This window comes from Condylostylus longicornis, unplaced genomic scaffold (assembly GCF_029603195.1).
Source record: "Condylostylus longicornis isolate FDR11 unplaced genomic scaffold, ASM2960319v2 ptg000055l, whole genome shotgun sequence".
NCBI lineage: Eukaryota > Metazoa > Arthropoda > Insecta > Diptera > Dolichopodidae > Condylostylus > Condylostylus longicornis.
The window spans coordinates 14,894,563-14,912,702 of NW_026578024.1; the positions used below are offsets into that span (position 1 = coordinate 14,894,563).

General features: G+C 22.4%; 2 protein-coding genes across 2 annotated transcripts in view; both read left to right on the top strand.

Annotated features, from left to right (window-relative positions):
- LOC129612105 (calexcitin-1) overlaps positions 1 to 7,670 on the top strand; it is a 137,531-nt gene extending 129,861 nt beyond the window's left edge. The window contains exons 6-7 of the mRNA XM_055525609.1: positions 1,588 to 1,723; positions 2,683 to 7,670. Coding sequence (XP_055381584.1) covers positions 1,588 to 1,723; positions 2,683 to 2,793 — 247 coding nt within the window. The 3' untranslated portion in view covers positions 2,794 to 7,670. The remainder of the gene's footprint in view (positions 1 to 1,587; positions 1,724 to 2,682) is intronic.
- A 1,139-nt stretch (positions 7,671 to 8,809) lies between these two features.
- Positions 8,810 to 18,140, top strand: part of LOC129612024 (GATA zinc finger domain-containing protein 10) — a 46,451-nt gene continuing 37,120 nt past the window's right edge. The window contains exon 1 of the mRNA XM_055525465.1: positions 8,810 to 9,351. The gene's annotated coding sequence lies outside the window, so the exon portion shown is untranslated. The remainder of the gene's footprint in view (positions 9,352 to 18,140) is intronic.

Genomic DNA, 18,140 nt, shown 5'->3' on the forward strand with positions numbered 1-18,140 from the left:
TCTTGCATTCAAAAGTGCAAGTGTTATTTAAATAGTGTGAAATTTAATTAAAATTTAGCCGAAAAATTTGTGCCAATTTTCACCTTATTACTCTAGATAAACAACATTTATTCCTTGTACACGAATTTATTTTACACGCCAAGGTAAAATATTTTTACGATATTAAAAAAATTATAATGCATGGCACACAACGTATGTTCACACAAAGAAACGTACTTCATAATGAATTTAATAGGTTAAATCTATTTAACTTTATCTAGTTCATAAAACTAACACAATTCCGAATTTTTAGCAATATTGTATACTTTAAATGTGTTAATTTTCCCATATATACGATATAACGGTAAACATACACACACATTTTATTGCTACGACTATAAAAAAATTTTTTCGCCAATTTTGAATTTTTTTAAAGGTAAAGTTTTCCAAAAAAAAAAACAGTGAAAACAAAAACGTTTATTAGATATGACGGGGGATTTTTCCCATTCATGTTCTAGATCTTTTTCTTGTTATGTTTTCTTTTTTTTTGCCTTTTATACGTGACAGAATAATTATACGTAGTGTGTCGGAACGTGCTTTTATTTTCAAATTTGTAAAAGAAAGAGAAACATTAAAACTAAAATAAAAATTGCATTTATTTTGGCATGAAAAAAAAATTTTAATTTTCACCCTTTTGGACTAAATTTGCAAAGTTTGCTTTGCCAGTTGAAGAAAATTTTGGAAATTTTTTTTTGAAATTTTGTTTTTGAAATCTAAAACCAAAGCTACAGGTGTAAAACTTATCTAGTATCCTTGAGTATAATGCAAATATTACGTTTAGAGGGTAAACATAACTTTTTCACATCATGATGATTTTGATTGATGACGTTAACATGGACTATTTTCCAAAAAAAAAAAAAAATGTTTTTCGTAACTTTTTAATATCGAAAAATTTTAAAACAAAGTTGAAATACAAGAACTTTTTACACTTTGTACAATTTAAAAGAAAAGACAACAAAAACGAGAAAATATGGCGTTTAAAATTGTTCGAAAAATAGAAAGGAAAATCAGAAGGGAGGGGGGAGAAAAAGAAAAAGAGAGCATTGTTATTGAAAGCATGACTGCATATAAGTTCATTGTTGAAGAAATTAATTAAAAACAAAAATTTTGGAGAAAAAAAATCACTTGTAGTACTTTTTTTTATGATTTCAACAATAAACACGGAAAGAATAAAGTCAGAGCGCTAAAGTTACTTTGAATGCATATTCACAACATAAAAGCTTTTTTTTTGACTTATTAAAAAAACAACGAAAATTTATTTTGACTGTTTACGTAACAGGAAGTTTACAAATGCTCGAATGAAAATTTGACTGTACTCGAATGAAAACTCGTGGTGGTATTAACACAGCTAATTTTTAGATAAAGCTAAAACTAATCGAACTCTTCTATTTAATTGTATAATTTAAAATAGTACCTCTTAAATAGTACCTTGATATAGTCCTATAAATGAAATAAAACAAATGCTCTTAAAAATAAATTCAAAATTTTGTAATAGCACCATATTTGTTATATTGTTAACATAAATTATTGTTATACTTTTATTTTCAGATACATGAATTTTATGTTTGATTTGGAAGATGCATCAAATGATGGTGCAATCGATGCAAAAGAATTTGCTCTCGTTTGTTCAAGTTATGGCTTAGATAAATCTGAATGTGAACAAGCTTTCACAAAAATGTCACAGGTAAATTTATTTTTTTATATTATAAAATAATAACTAATTAAATCTATATGAATAAAAATAGAAATGTCTTCATAACGTCCCAAAATAGTTTAATTTTAAAAAAACAAAGAGTATTTTCGGTTTTTTTGTTAATTTAGACCAGATTCAGATCTGTTAAAAATATAAATTCGAGTTGATTTTTTATCTCGGAGCGCTGTAAGTTAAAAATGTGTGTTTTTTTTTTTAATTTAAAACCGTCAGAGTATGCTCAGATCGCGCTCTCGGAAAAGAAATTTCATATTTCATAGAATTCTTTATGTCAAAGAGAAAATTGAAAGTTTTTTAACTATTTATTTTATACAAACTACTTCTTTATATAGTATATCACTTAAAGTTTGAAAACTCATTAAATGAAAGAATGAGAATAGCAAGTGTTCATTTTTTGAATATGAGCTCTTAAATTACCAAATTTTTTTCATTTGATCTGAAAGCGCTCTCATATATGATTTCCATTTTATATGAGGTTTGATTTTGTATATTATATTGAGTTGATTATTCGCTATTCTAATTATAAGAACAAAGTGTCAATATTCCACATTTTATTTGCCCGAATATACATACATATGTATGTATGAACATAGTTTAACAGTTTTCATTATTTCTATTTTTGCTCAATGACACATGGTACTACTATTACTCATAACACATTATATTGCTTTAGTTCTTAAGATAATTTGACATTAAGAACAAAACTTTTGATTGACATTTAAAACTGCATTATCAAATTAGAATTAACTAATCGATTATATTTCTATTACGTATAATTGAATCGAATTCAATTCTATTTTGACATTTCCGATTAATTCTGGTTATTTTCAGTGTACTTTTATTTTGTCCATGTAAAACTACAATTTTATTATTAAAAAAAAAATAACTAATTTTAAAAAAATTTTTTCTATTTACAATTTTCATTGCAACAGGGTGCAGAAGAAGTTACTCGTGAACAATTTGCTGATTTGTGGAAAGAATATTTTTCTGCTGAGGATAAAAATGCTCCCGGCAATTTCATTTTTGGAAAACTTTCATTTTAACGTAATTAATAAAGAAAAATTAAAAAATTTAACTACCATATTATATATCTTTATATATAAAAGCGATTATATAAAAAATGAGTATTTTAATTATATAAATAAATTAATAAAAAAAAATATTATATATATGAAAAAAAAGTTTTTAAATTTTCAGAGAAAAAAAAAATCAATTATGTAACAAACCAGAAAATATTTATTATAAAAATTAAATAAAATAAAAAAATGTCTCGAATTTTAAATTTATTTTGTTTTATTTTTTTTTTTTGTTTTTTAGATATTCGAAAACTAAATATGTAATTGTAATAAAAAAATTTAATGAAATTTAACAAAATGATGACGTTCACTTATTATAAAAGTAATAACAGTGAAAACTTTGTAATATTGTGAATAATATAGTGTTAAAATTAAAAAATAAAAAAAGAAACATAATTATTATATATAGAGAAATACAAAAAAAAAAGTAAATTATGAAAAAATTCAATTAAATAGAAAAAAAAAATAAAAGAAAATTTGTACTTTTTAAATTGCCATAAGATCGAAATCCAAAAATATAAAAATTAAATAATAATTAATTATAAAATTTTTGAAAATTTTAATTCACAAGTGAGTAAATGTACCTTAGATAAAATAATATATATATATATATATATATGTAGTATAATGTATAGCATAAATTTTAAAAAATGAAATACAACAACAACAACAACAATAATAACAACTACAGCAACAAGAAAATTTCTTTTTTTTTTCTTTGTTTCACCAACAAAAAAAAAAACGTATATTATCTTATATAATATATAGATAATTTTGTGTATAACATTTTTAAAATATAATAAATAAAATAAAATAAGAAATACATACATATACAAATAAATAAATGTTAAATGTCTAAAAAATTTTGTTTTGTCTCTTTGAAAAAAAAAAAATTTATTGATGTTCCAAAAATTTTAATATCGCGAAATTGTATTTATTATGGTCAGAATAAAAAATGAAACAGCAGAAAATCATTATTAAAAAAAATAATTATATATATATATGTCAATTATATACATATATATTGATTGTATTCATTTAAATTGAATTCAAAATTTATAAACGTGACAAATATTTTCTTAAAAAAAAAAAACAAAATTCTTGTAAATCAAAAGAAATCATATTTAAATTTTGAATATTATGAAACCTATAAGTATGCAAGGAAAATTTTGGAATTTATTATTTAACAAAATATTTAAATTTTAAAATTAATGATAAATTTTTAGCTATAATAATAAAAATTATTGCAAATATATAATTGAAGGCGAAAATTAATGTAATACTAAAATATACCAAATAAATATCATAAATATATTTGTATATCTATATTGCGATATAACATTTAATATTCTATATATATGAATATTTATCGAAAAATTATTTAATTAATAAAATGTGCTTTTAAAAATCTATTATTATTTATTTTATTTTTAATATTAAAATTTAATATACAATTTTGTCAATTATTACAAATTTCCATAATTGTAGCACAATTTATTGGAAAAATTTCTTTAAATTTTAAATTAAAAAATTTTAAAGAAATTTTCTAAAATATTGCGCGTTTTGTTGAAAGTTTGATCAAAGAGAAAATTATTGATTTATTTATAATTTTTAGAAACAATCAAATTATATATGACCAAATAATTAAATTTTTTTAAAAATGAAATTTGCTATAATAAATCACAAATGTATAAAAGCAAAACTGTTATAATATTGGAAAATATTCTCAATTAACGTTAAGTGACAAAATTGACATAAAATATAACTTAGAAATTAGAATAGCTTAAACTACGTAATGTCTTTGAAATCTGGTAACAATTTCTTGCCAGAAAACAATATTAAAGTAAAAATAATTTTATTTTCAAATACGAAAATATTTAAAGAGTTGAAATACAAAATTAAAAATTCTAATTAAATTCCTAAACTTGACAAAACACAAATTATAGTTTAAGCTATTCAATTTTTAAAAGATGTACTCGATCAAATGTAAACAAATGCTGATCACTTTCTATTTGCGACAATGAATGCAACTACTTTCTATTTTGACATTATTCATGATTGTGCATAAAAAAATTCTGTTTAACAATTTTATTTGTAAAATGTTATCAATTTCAATTTGTCAATTTGAAACGGTCTAAAACAACTTTGACATATTTGTTTCCGTATTTTGTTCTTAAATTGAGAGTATTGACAGAATTATTACAAATCTATAAAGGTACTTAAAAACAAAATTTAATGAAATTTCACATGATTTTATTTTATTTTTATTAATATAAAATAAAAATTATCATTTAATATAATAATAATAATATTAATTTTTAAATGATGAAAAAACAAAAAAAAAAAAAATAAACGCAACATTTCTTATTACAAATCAAAACAAAAATTTAACTAAAATGAATTTATTGTCCTGTTTGTGATGTCATAGATTACACAATATTATAAAATATAAAATGTTAAAAATATTATTAATATGTTTTACTTTTTATATATATTATATAAATATAAAAGAAAAAAAATTATATATATACATATATATTGTATAACAAAATAAATAAATATGTACAAGATAAAGCTTTAATACAAAAATAATATAATACAAAAATTTTCATTTACCTATTATATTGAGATTTTCTCAATCAAAGAATCAAAAAAAAATATAATTAAAATGTTCAAAAATTAAATTATTATAATAATTGTGGTCCTATATATATATATATATATATATAATTATAACAAATTATTTAATATAAAAACAAGAAAAATATTTATTTAATTTAAAACAATATAAAATCTTATAATAAAATATAATGAGTAATATAACAATAAAATATAATATCGTATATAAATTTATATATGAAAATTAATTATAATAGATTATTTTCTTATCTAAATAGTATTCATATCGTAATAATTAATTATCAATAAATAAAATAAATGAATTTCGTGGAAAATATTCCGCCAACCAAAATATTAAGAAAGAATGCATTTTTATAGACACATGCGTATATAATTTAAAATTTATACATATATATATTTATTACATATTATATAACTAAATATTTAATAAAAATTAGAATCAGAATCTCTTTTAAAAATACAAGAAAATATAAGAAATCAAAAACCAAAAAAAATGAAATATAAAAAATTTAATGAATACATAACACTGTTATATTGTCTGTATGTATTATAATTGTATTTCATATATACACATATACATATTATATATAAAAATAATATTTAATTTTAATATTTAATTTTAATATTAATCTCTTCAAAATTACAAAAATTTTATTTAAATGGTTCATTAAAATAATAAAATTCAATTTTATTCAAAATAATTCTATATATATATATATATATATATATATATATATATATGTATTATAAAACGTTTACCCTTATAATATTAAAAAAAAAAAATTTTTATTCTTGAATATCTGAAATTGTTTGATGTTATACTACTAAATAAAAAGAAAAAATACACAAACCAAAAAAATATTTTAAAATGTACTAAAAATATAATTATTATTCGTCATTATCATTATATAACAATTAACATGATTCTGTTTGTAAATTTTGAAAAAAGAACTAAAAAACAAATTAAACTTGTAACTTATATATACAATTTTATTATATAAAGAAATTATATGCTTATTATAATAATTTGTTAATTAATAATAAATTGTTAATTTGAATTTTATTTTCTTTAGTACATAATTATATTCTTTGAATAACTAAATATATAACAAAAAAAGAGAAAAAATTTAATAAGCAAACGAAAAAAAAAATATATTTTTCAATTTTAATAATAATATTATAAAATATATATAATAAAATTAATAAATTATTCTTCAAAATTTAAAAAAAAAAAAACAAAATTTCCAATACAATTTCCTATAAAATTTCCAACCAATTTTCCAATAACCAAAAAAAAACATTCTATAATCAATTCAATGTTTTTGTTTCTCAAAAGAATCCATAATATTATATAAAAATTATAAAAATCTATATAACAATTAAATTTTATTAATATATTTTTTAAAAATTAAAATTTAATTTAAAAAGCATAAAATTGAAATAAATTCAATAAATACAATTTATAAAATTAATAAAAAAAAAATTAACAAAAAATTTCATAATTTTTGTTTTTTTGTTCTCAATTAAAATAACCCTATAATTAGAAAAAATAAATTAAAATTAAAAATATTAAATTTTATAATATTTATTATATAATTAAATATAAAAATTCTAATTATATGCAAATTTCAATTTTTTATAAATAGGTTTCAAAAATATTTAAAAAAAAATCAAAAAAAGTAAAAAGTATAGCAGTGTAACTTTTAAAATTCCATATGAGATAAAAATTGCATTTCTTCCCTATATACTCCTATATACATATGTGTATAACTATATGTGCAAAAGTACATACATATATGTATGTATATGTACATGTATATTATAACAAAATATATATATAAAATAAATAACAAATTAGTTATTCCAAAACAAATTGTAAACTCTAAAATATTGTCAAATAAAATCTTTAATAATTCGGAATAGAATTAAGATTGTGATTTATTTAGGAACAGTTTTATTTTACTATACTTATTTGATTTATATAAATAAAAACTACGGCAGGCTAGTCACCTACCTAGTTAAACCCTATGACGCTATGAAACTAGTCCATGAGAAATCATGCACTAGCCCTATGCTCCTTCTAGGAGTGAACAAAGGAAAAAAAAAAAAAAAAAAAAAATTTGATTTGAGAACAGTCAATTGAAACACAATTTCTAATTGAAACAGAACAGAACATTTTCTAATTGAAATTTACAAGAACAATATCAATAACACAATGGATTTCTAAAGTAAAGAAACCATAATTAAATAGACAAAAAAATCGATTAATAATTCTCTATCTACAGTTATTAAATAATATAAAGAGCAAGTATGACAGTTATAGTGTTACCTTAAAGATAAAAAAACTGTTCTCAAACTCTTATCTTAATATTTACTCTTAAAAAATTTTACGGCAGCGATTTTTTAAAAATTTAATTTAAATATTAAAATTTTGGATACCATTAGTGTATAATCATGTAATATATATATATCTGTAAACAGTATATTATTCTCTAAGTTACTATTATACAATTATGTCACAGACTGTCATATTAAATACAAAACAAGAATATTGTGTCCATTTTCCCTTCAAGACCTTTCCTATAAAATATTGACAAAATATAAAAAATAAATAAAATTAAAATATAAAAATATATTTGAAAAATTCTCAATCAATAAAATATAACAGAAATCTCTGTTAAATATCTTTTTGTTACAAAAACTACTTCAATTCTTATTAAATTTAGAATTATGAAAAATTTTTCTTCAAAAGTCAATTATCCTATTTAAAAAAAAAAAAAAGAAAAATATAAAATGAAAAATTTGTATTCAAAATCGTTGATAAATTTTAATTTTTAATGTTTAATTAAAATACGGCCAATTAAAAATAACAAAAATATAAAAAAATTTTTAGATTTAATGTAAAAATTGTAAAACTGTTTTAAAGTGATTTAATACATAAAAAAAAAAAACAAATTAATAATTAATGAATTTCAATAATAAATGAAATAACAAAAAAAAATTGTAGAGAAAACAGAAAAAAAAAATCAAAACTATAACTAAGAAATCAACAATATATATGAGAAGAAAATCAATAAATATATATATATAAAATATATATATAAAAGTTTAAAAATACTGTTAAAAAAAATAAATTAAATGTTTAACTAGTGCAAAAAAAAAAACAAAACAAGAAATAAATGTAAACGATATTAAAAAACAATAATGAAGAAATTATGAAATTAAATTAACAAACAAACAAACAAACAAAAAATTAATTAAAACAAAATGAATTAAATGCGATGAATAAAACGTCTAACAACAAATCAATTGATTTTTATTCATAGTTTTCTTGATATTTTTTTACAAATTATAAAAGTTTTTCTGCAAATCACAATGAACTCAATAATAATTGTCAAATTTATTGTCAATAAACAATAAATTGACAATATTATGTCAAATGATTTTGAACGCAGCTACAAAATTTTTGGTTAACATTGGTGTTCACGTACAAAATTAAAAATTGTGATGAATTTCACATCTTTTTCAAATAATTTAAAAAAATTAAAAGTTAAAATTTAAATTTAAAATCTATTTGTCAACCTAGGTAACGGTAATAGCGGACGATTCCTGTTATTAACCTACAACATCAGCGGAACGACAATATCAACTGTTCAGTATTTTACATATAATATCAAACACATATATGGAAATAGATTATGTCCAAAAAAACTGACAGCGGAAAAGTGGGTATTTAGGGTGTTTAATCACCGAAGGTTAAATTCACGGTGGTAATTTTACTTGCTCCAGTCCAATTAAAATATGTGTATTCTATGTGAATTTAAAGATTTTACCGTTCTTGTTCTGTTTCCAACTTAATATCAACAATTTCAAATTAAAAAAAAGGTGCTAATTAATTTTTTGCTTTTGCTAATACAAAACATTTCTGTTTTTTGTTACCTGTTTTAAAAGATAGATGGCTAATCATTGTTTTCTTTCATTGCTAATCATTGGTGTAGAAATTGCAAAATCGAATATATGTTCAATAAGAAGTGCAATGAATTTTTTATAGCTTTAATTATATATCAAAATATCACCTCCTGCACTACACTTGTATAATATTTTTTGTACACTTGTATAATAATATGTACACCAGTATTAAGTGTATGAATCTAATATCTATAATCACATACGCTGCCTATGATGTAAAATTTCACTTAAAAGGTGCAAATATGATCAACGATATAAAAGTATTTTAAGAGTGTTATATCAGTATTTCATTATTTTAACCTCAAAAAGGAATATTTTCAGTGAAAAATAATCTACTTGGACTTTATATTATAGAAATGAATAGCCTTCAATTAAATGATATTTTAATTTTAGTAAGAATTAAAAATGCCTCTCTTCTTCATTTAAAAAAAATGCCATTAAAAAATATGATAATATTTTAGGTAATCAAAATTTAGCCGGAAATTTTTGTAACTAAATTTTACTTAACATTACGCCTCCATGGTAATTTCATTACGATGATGACTAAATCAAGAAAAAAAAGTAAAGAAACTAAAATTTCCGTTGTGCGGAAGGAAGCTACTAACGAAATTCTCTTCTCTAAAATATTTTATCAACTTTAAAATGATGAGATAAATTGTGATTACATGAAATTAACTTTAAAAAGAATTAAAAATTTAGGCAGCTAAATCTCATGTGAATAAATCTACAAGCATTTAATAATTTGCTCTGAATTTTCTATATTTTTTGTACTATTAATAACCTATAGTAACACATTTGCCCTCTATCAAAAATTTAATAATGATTATCTAAAACTCCTTATTTGCTTGTTAAATATTTGACGTTCTTCTGATCATTACAATTTGAATTAAACAATAAATTTCTGGTTAATTTTCATTTATATACAACAAATCATTAAATTTTATTTGACATATTTATTGTTCGCAAAAAAAAAATTATGTATAATGGCAATTTTGAAAAGTGTTGTAACACTTTAAATAAATTTCAACTTGCTTGGTATAATTTTAATTTACGATGACTTCTGTTTAACCACATTAAATTTAATTTACTGAATAATTATCTTCTATACTGTTTAAGTACTCTAGTTCATAAAATATAATGGCAAGATTTAAAGTAATTTTTTCTTTATCTATATTTAGTTTTATGAATTTCACTTTCGATTCAATTTTTTAATTTAAAAGACAGGAAAACGATTAATCGCTGAAAATGAAAAACATATTTTTTGTATCCCTTGTTGTATACACAAGATTATGTACTTTAAATTTTTTTAAATATGAATTTTAAATGAAAAAGTGAAGGTGGAATAAAATGCTGTCAGGTTAAAAAATATTTACGTCAAAATATGCACATAATAAATTTATATATACAGTAATATGAAACCATCTTGCGGTATTATGGTAAAATTTCGATGGTATTAAGAAGCGAATTTGTTTAGAGTGACAATTATAGTATACTGCCTGCTTGGCAAGTTCTAAGTTGAATGTAAAAATTTATTGCACCAAAAATTACTTTAAAGGGCTGATGATAAAAAAAGGCTGCAAAATATACTCGAAGGCATAACAAAGAACAAATTGTATGATTGAAATTAAAAAGTAGCTCTGTGTAAATTAATTACAATTAAACTGAGAATTTTAAAAATCTTTCAGTGAAAATAGCGTAATTTTGACCGTAAACAGGGTAATTTTGACCGTAAATATCATGATTTTTAATTTAAATATCCAGTTTTAGATTAGACATATGGTAATAATACACCGAAGCATCTATTGTGCCCTCTTCCTTCTACTTATCATGACTAAAACACTGAGTCGAAACCTATCTAGCAGCTATTTACACTAGCTGTAAATAAATTTACCTTCTTAATGAGGCTTTACACTCATTAAGAAGGTAAATTAATTTCCAGAAATTTCTGTTATAATAATAAAAATATTTGATAGATTTTAGTTTGAATTTTCCTTTATTTTGTATATTATAAGAACTGAAACTATAATAAAAAATATACAAGAATATTTAAAGAGACCATCGGCTTTGTAAATATTTAGTTAAATACAAAACTTAACTGTCATGTAGATTTCTCATAATTTGTCTTAACTAGACATTTTAAGAGGTGTTTTCGTTTAAAGAAATTGCAAATGGCAACAAGAAAGAAAACAAAAATATGCAATTTTTTTTTCTTAAATTTATTTATGAATGCAAAAAATTTTCAATGCTGCTGCACCATAACAAAAAATGTCGAGTAGCTGCTTCCAATTTTAGTGATTTTGGTTTTTTTTACATTTTTTTTACATTTCTTTTTTCTTTTCTCGGTTTTCTTTCAACTTAATTTTTCACAGTTTTCCAAAGGTATTGATTTCAAAGTATTGATGTTGAATTAAAACAAGTTTGAATTAAATTGGAACTTTTAAAGAAGCACATTTTTGTTTTAGGCGCATAAAGAAGTGTTACTGCGTAATTTGGTTTGCATGAATAAAAAATAATATCGAACTTTATATAACAAATTTAAGAAAATATCGAATATTTTAATCTTTCTTTGAAAACTACTTGTTCCTTTTTGGAGTAAAAACACTGCATCAGCGAATGTAGCTGGTTTCAAATTGTGAACATAAATACGTTTTCTCAAAAATACAGTCACTAAGGTTTTGAATGATTTAATCCTAAGTGTAGAGCTGGGATTATATATAGCGTATAAACTCATGCGTACATGAGTTTATATGCTAATTTCAAAATTGAATGCCGTGAAACATTTATGAATGACAAGACGCTCGGACACCTAATAAACTAAAGACATTGTCTTTCATTTTCATTTTTGAAAGAAAATGTACTAAAAAAAGTTTTTCATTTCATTGCTTTTTGGGTTTTTTTGGTTTTTTTTTGGTTGCAATTTTTATAAGCTGCCTCCGTTTTTTTCATTTCGTTATTAGATTAACTGATGTTTAAGTGGTAAAAAGATTGATTACCTTTGCCTTGTTAAATTTGACATTTAATTTTAAAAATGTAGCGTATCTTTTTTCTTTTTCTATTTTTTGATTTTGTCGTTTTTCTTTTTCTGTGAAAGAAATCAAAAAGGTTAAATTCAAAATTCACAATAATAAGATGTTGACATATCGGAAGTCTTTAATCTTATTGTAGTTTTAACATTTCACGAAAGCTGTAATTTAATCGAAACTTGCAAATCTAAATAGTCAATGTTTTGTGCATTTTTTTTTTCATTTAAATATCAGATTTTTTTTCACTTTTCTCTTCTTATCTTTTGATTATTCGATTTCTTTGTTGTCATTTTATTCCCCTTATTCGAACAATATTTTTTGTAATACCCTTTATTTTTATGGTAGATTAAAAATTAAAGTGAAATGACAGATAATTTTTGCATTATGGAATAGTTTTTTGTTTTTTGAAAGAATATGGAAAAAAAAATATTTGCAATGATAATGATAAAAAACTAACAAAGGCAATTGAAATTAATTGTCCATGTGCCATATTCTTGTGGAGGGATTTAAAAACAAATTATAAAATTACTGGCTTCCATTCATACTGTGATTTAAAATGAAGTCAATCTTGTAAGTATTTAGGGTTTTATAATGTAAGTTGACTGTTAGTTAATTGTGATCTGAGAGTGCCATAACTAAAATTTATAATTGAATTATAAACTTGAAATATTTGCTCTTAATAAGTCATGAATGTCTTTAGCTAATCAAATTTCTCGCTGTATGAAATTTCTATATTCTCTCATGAATTATTTAGAGCTACATTATTAAGAGTTAAGATTTAAAATTATTGAAAATTATTCAAAAATTTGAAATATGAAAACATTTAAATTTAATGACTCCCCGCATTCATTCAGTAAGAATTACCCTCCTGTACAATGCATGTCATGCTATTTTTTTCAATTATTATGGGGTATTGAAAAATCTGGCTACAAAGCAGTTTTTTCTTTTAATTATCCTTTTAATTATCCCTAAAAAATTTTTTTAGATTTCAATAAAAGAATTCAACGGAAATACTATAGTAACGAAAAAAAGAGAATTGGGTCGATTTGGAACATTGAAGGAAAATTTTAATGGAAATACAAAAATATTCATTTGACATTGTCCTAAAATACATTCTTCTGAATTATAAAATTTTTAAAATTTTAGAAATATGTGTAAAATTAATTTTAAAGAACAATAAATATTTTTGATATTTAAGAACTACAATTTGTATTTTAAAGCTCTTGCAAATTGCTGATCAACTTATTGATAAACTATAGAATATTTTTTGAGTATTTTTTTTGTATTTTTCACATCCGGGAACATTATTATTTCGAAATTAATTCTGGATAATGAAAAAACATTCCATACCACATACAATGTACTATGTTAGAAATTTATGACCGAGGTGGTCAAAACACAATCGATGGCATTGTCCATTACTATATTTAAATTGGCTGAATTATATTTCTTAAAAAAAATCTTCAATTAGTGCTGTTCACAAAAAAACTTCAAGAAATTCCGTTGGGATTTGCTTCAGATTGCAAATATTCTAACGGAAGAATATTTTACCTAAAGTAAATAATCTTGCTGACATTTGTATTCCAAGAAAATATTAAAATTTCGAGAAAATTTTGTTGGGTAACTTTCTTAAAATTAATCAAAAAAATCGGCCATTAGTAAAGAAAGGTCTTATTAGTTTAATAGATCGTCAAATTAAAAAACTAAACTCAAATTATAGTGAAAGTTGGTTCAGCTTCATCACTCAAACTTGATTGACAAATCGAACGATAATCGTTAAGTCTCGTTAAAAATAATTTTACGCATTTCTCCGAAAATGCAAGAGTGCTCTTGGTAAAAATGACGTGCAACGAGAAAATATTGTATCAAATTTTTTTATTACTTTGCTATGGTGGTATATTGAGCATTTTATTTAATAAAATTTCAATAGAGCTTGACTATTATTTTTTATTAAAGTACGATTCAATTACTATGATTCAAAATCCAACCTACGTACAAGATTGTTCAAACATTTTAAATTTACAATTTAAATAAAAAATAAGTATGTGCAATTAAATTAAGCAATAAACTTATTTTTCAAATTTTGTATCAATAAAATTAACTAATTAACTTATATAACAAACCAATAACAATTATTGATTTTCTGCATTTTATAATAATTTTCAATTTTTTATTATTAATATTTTATTTTTATTACCTTATAGCCGCGTTCAATAATCGAAAAATAAACAATATTAAATTTAAAATTATTGATTTTTCTCACTTTTACTTTTATCGAAAAATTCGATATATCGAAAAAAGCAAATAATAAAATAACCATAAAATTAAACTTAAATATTTATTTTCTTTACAGTGTGTAATTATTTTAATTCACACTTATTCCTCTTTCTTTTCATTTAACAAACAAAAAATCAGTAAAAATGTTTGGAAAATTAATAAAGAGAAAAAAAAATTCATTAAATTTAATAAAGCTTATAAAATTTAAACGATTTAATCCTTATAATTTGCACACTTTATAATTATTGAACTCAACCTCAAATGGAATTTATTTTTTAATAATTTTTACGATAAAAAGTAATATTAACTTTTTTATTTTTTCTTTATGTACAATATTTTTAACATGCTGTATGTGTATATATATATATATAATAATAACAGTTCATATACCTGCAATAGTTTTTACTGACAATGAAATGAAATCGAATTTTCGTAATGTGATCAATTTCACGTTCCAAAGAGAATGAAAAATTTGGGATCAACTTCAATACAATAAATTAAAAAGCAATGTAATTAAGATTAAATTTTACTCAATAGATTCAATAATGGAACTACACCACCGAATGATTTAATGTGTATAATAATTAGCAAGTAATTCCAATAACTCTGGAATGTACTTCGGGATATTCACATATCTTACACTCAAACTGTAAAGTGAACATTGTGGAAAAATATCATATTGGAAATTTTTACAGAAACATAAAAAATTTTTTATCGTAGAATATAAAAATCTATAAAAAAAGAGACAATTTTAGAGATCGGCTAATAGCTCAGCCAGTACGCCGTCTCTTGCACCACTTACTTTTGAAAAATACAAAACAATTAATTGATTCAAACAACTTGCAGAAGTAATTCTGTCGCAAAATTTGGTTGATGATGATGTTCATTTTTTCTCAATGAATTTATTAACTGCGAGAATTGCGTTTGGAATAAATCCATAAAAGTCCGAAATGTCTCTTCTACTGCATTCAAAAAGGAGAAACGTTTGGTACGGTTTGGTTTGCTATAGCTGGTACTACTTGGTTAATGACGATCGCAATCCCCGACTTGTTGAAATTAAAGTTTGGCGAATATTTGGAATTAGCTAAGGTAATTTCTTTCGAAGTCGTATAATTTTACATCTCCCAACTATGTTTGTAGGACTTCTTAAATTCAATATTTTACGCTGAGGAACCAACAATACATAAGACGAACAATTTCGTTGTTTATGACATACAGCTATTATTGTTTCAAGAAGTAGTATATCGAGTTGGATGCACAGAAATAGCTTCGCCAATAGCAACTGCAGTAGGACCTACTATAGGCAAAGTCAATTTTCCTTCAGCAGGTGACATTCATTTCATGATTAACTTAACATAGATTGCAAAATTAAATTTTTTTCTTTTGAAATTTTTATCTCCTCTCTTTTCTTGTGTAAAGCCAATAAACAACATAACGAGCGAGCATAAATTTCAGTTATTCTTTTCAACTTTAACTAATTTTGCTAATTTTTGTGAAAATTTCAATCTTAATTAATTAAAAATTTTAGAAACGTCACATTAAATAACAATCAAATTATTTAACTAAATTGTGCTAACTGTTCATTTAACATTTTAGTATGCTTTGACGTATACTAATAATGTTAAATACGCCACCTGTCATGTACTTGAGGAAAATAAAATAATTTTGATTCGAAATTTTTACTTCTCTATTTAAAAATGTTTTCAATTATTTTTTATTTTTTTTTCTGCTGAATTAATAGCGATTAGAGAGTAAAAATGTGATGATAAAAATAACAGCAGCATCATCACCTCACCTGTAATGTAATGTAATGCTACCAATCATATGCAATATAATGTACACAAGTCACCTTAATGTTGTGCTCTTGTACAATCAGATGTTGAAACAAGATAAAAACTTTCGTTGAAAAAATCGCTGCTACTTCCGAAGAAACGAAGGCGAAAGTAAAAAAGAAAAATTTCTTTTCATTGTTAAATTTTTTAGTTTTTCGAATCTTTCTATTTTTTCTTTTTTTTACCTTTTGTTTTCCTATAATGTTTGATAAAAAATAAAGGAAGGAAAAAATTACTTAAGTTACAACAGAAAATCAATGAACAAGCAACAATTTGGTTATTTACTAACCGAAATCAATAGCATAAGCGCATTTATTATTAAACGCGAACGTGAACCTAAACGTGAACAGCTCAAGTAGACGTGAATTAAGATTTTGTTCTGAAAATATGATTGTTGCATATCTGATTTCCAGGTTTTAAATTATAGAGCTAAAGAAGTATAATAATCAACAAAACTTGCCCGCAATAAGACACGATGATTATCAATGAATTGTTATTAGTTTTTCTCTGGCAGTTGTAAACATAGGCCATTTTTTATATTTCTTCACATAATTGCAAAATAAATGTACGACATGAGGAATAGCTCCAGTTTAAGAGCAAACTTTTAGTTTCTCTAAAACTGTGCTCGAATCATAGTCAATATCATCGAGCGCACTTCTTTTGACCGCCCTACCGCAATTTAAGAGAGCGGATTACAAAAGATAATTACCAGTATCTTCCTCACGTCCTCTACAAATCCGAAATCATTCACAATAATGAAAATTATTAAAAGTCATATTTTAGTGCTGTTTTATGGCAGTACCACAATTTGTTGCGTATAAGTACAATAACTGATTTAATTTACATATTTGATCAATTACCTTTAATTTGAACTTAACATACATTCAAATAACATTTCGGCATCCCTATACAATTACATGAATGTATGAAACGTACAAGTAGCAAATTCATTTTTCATTTTTTACAATTTAAGCATAAAAAAGTGAAAACGAAAAGGAGCCTAATTTAATGTAAAGTCTAATATATCATATAATAAATTTATATTATTTAAATATAATGATATACATTATACACAATAGTATTGCATAACAACTTATACTCACGAGTCCATTATATTTTTGTTAATATTCAAAATTGAAAAAAAAAATTAGTGTCTTTAAAAAAAAACCAAAAATATGAATTATTCATATAATAACAACAGGTTTCAGGTGCAGATGTAATACTATATTAGTATCAGTGACGTATGATCATTTCTATAATGAAAGTTTGAAAGACCCCATTTTGCTTTTTTTATTACATTCGACATACATATTTTAAATAAAACCTTTAATGAAAGAAATTCATACAACAGCACATTTCAACACATTTTTAGGCGCAATATAAAAAACTCGATATAGATTTTCAGCTGTTCCTTGATAGATGCAATTGTGCATCATTGTCTTTAAGATATAAGGTTCGAATTTATTGAAATTATTGGGATACCTTTTATAAATTTCAATTCTTACAAATTGAATTGTCCATTATACGCCACTGGCATGCACCAATAAATTATACTATAAATTTTCATAAACAA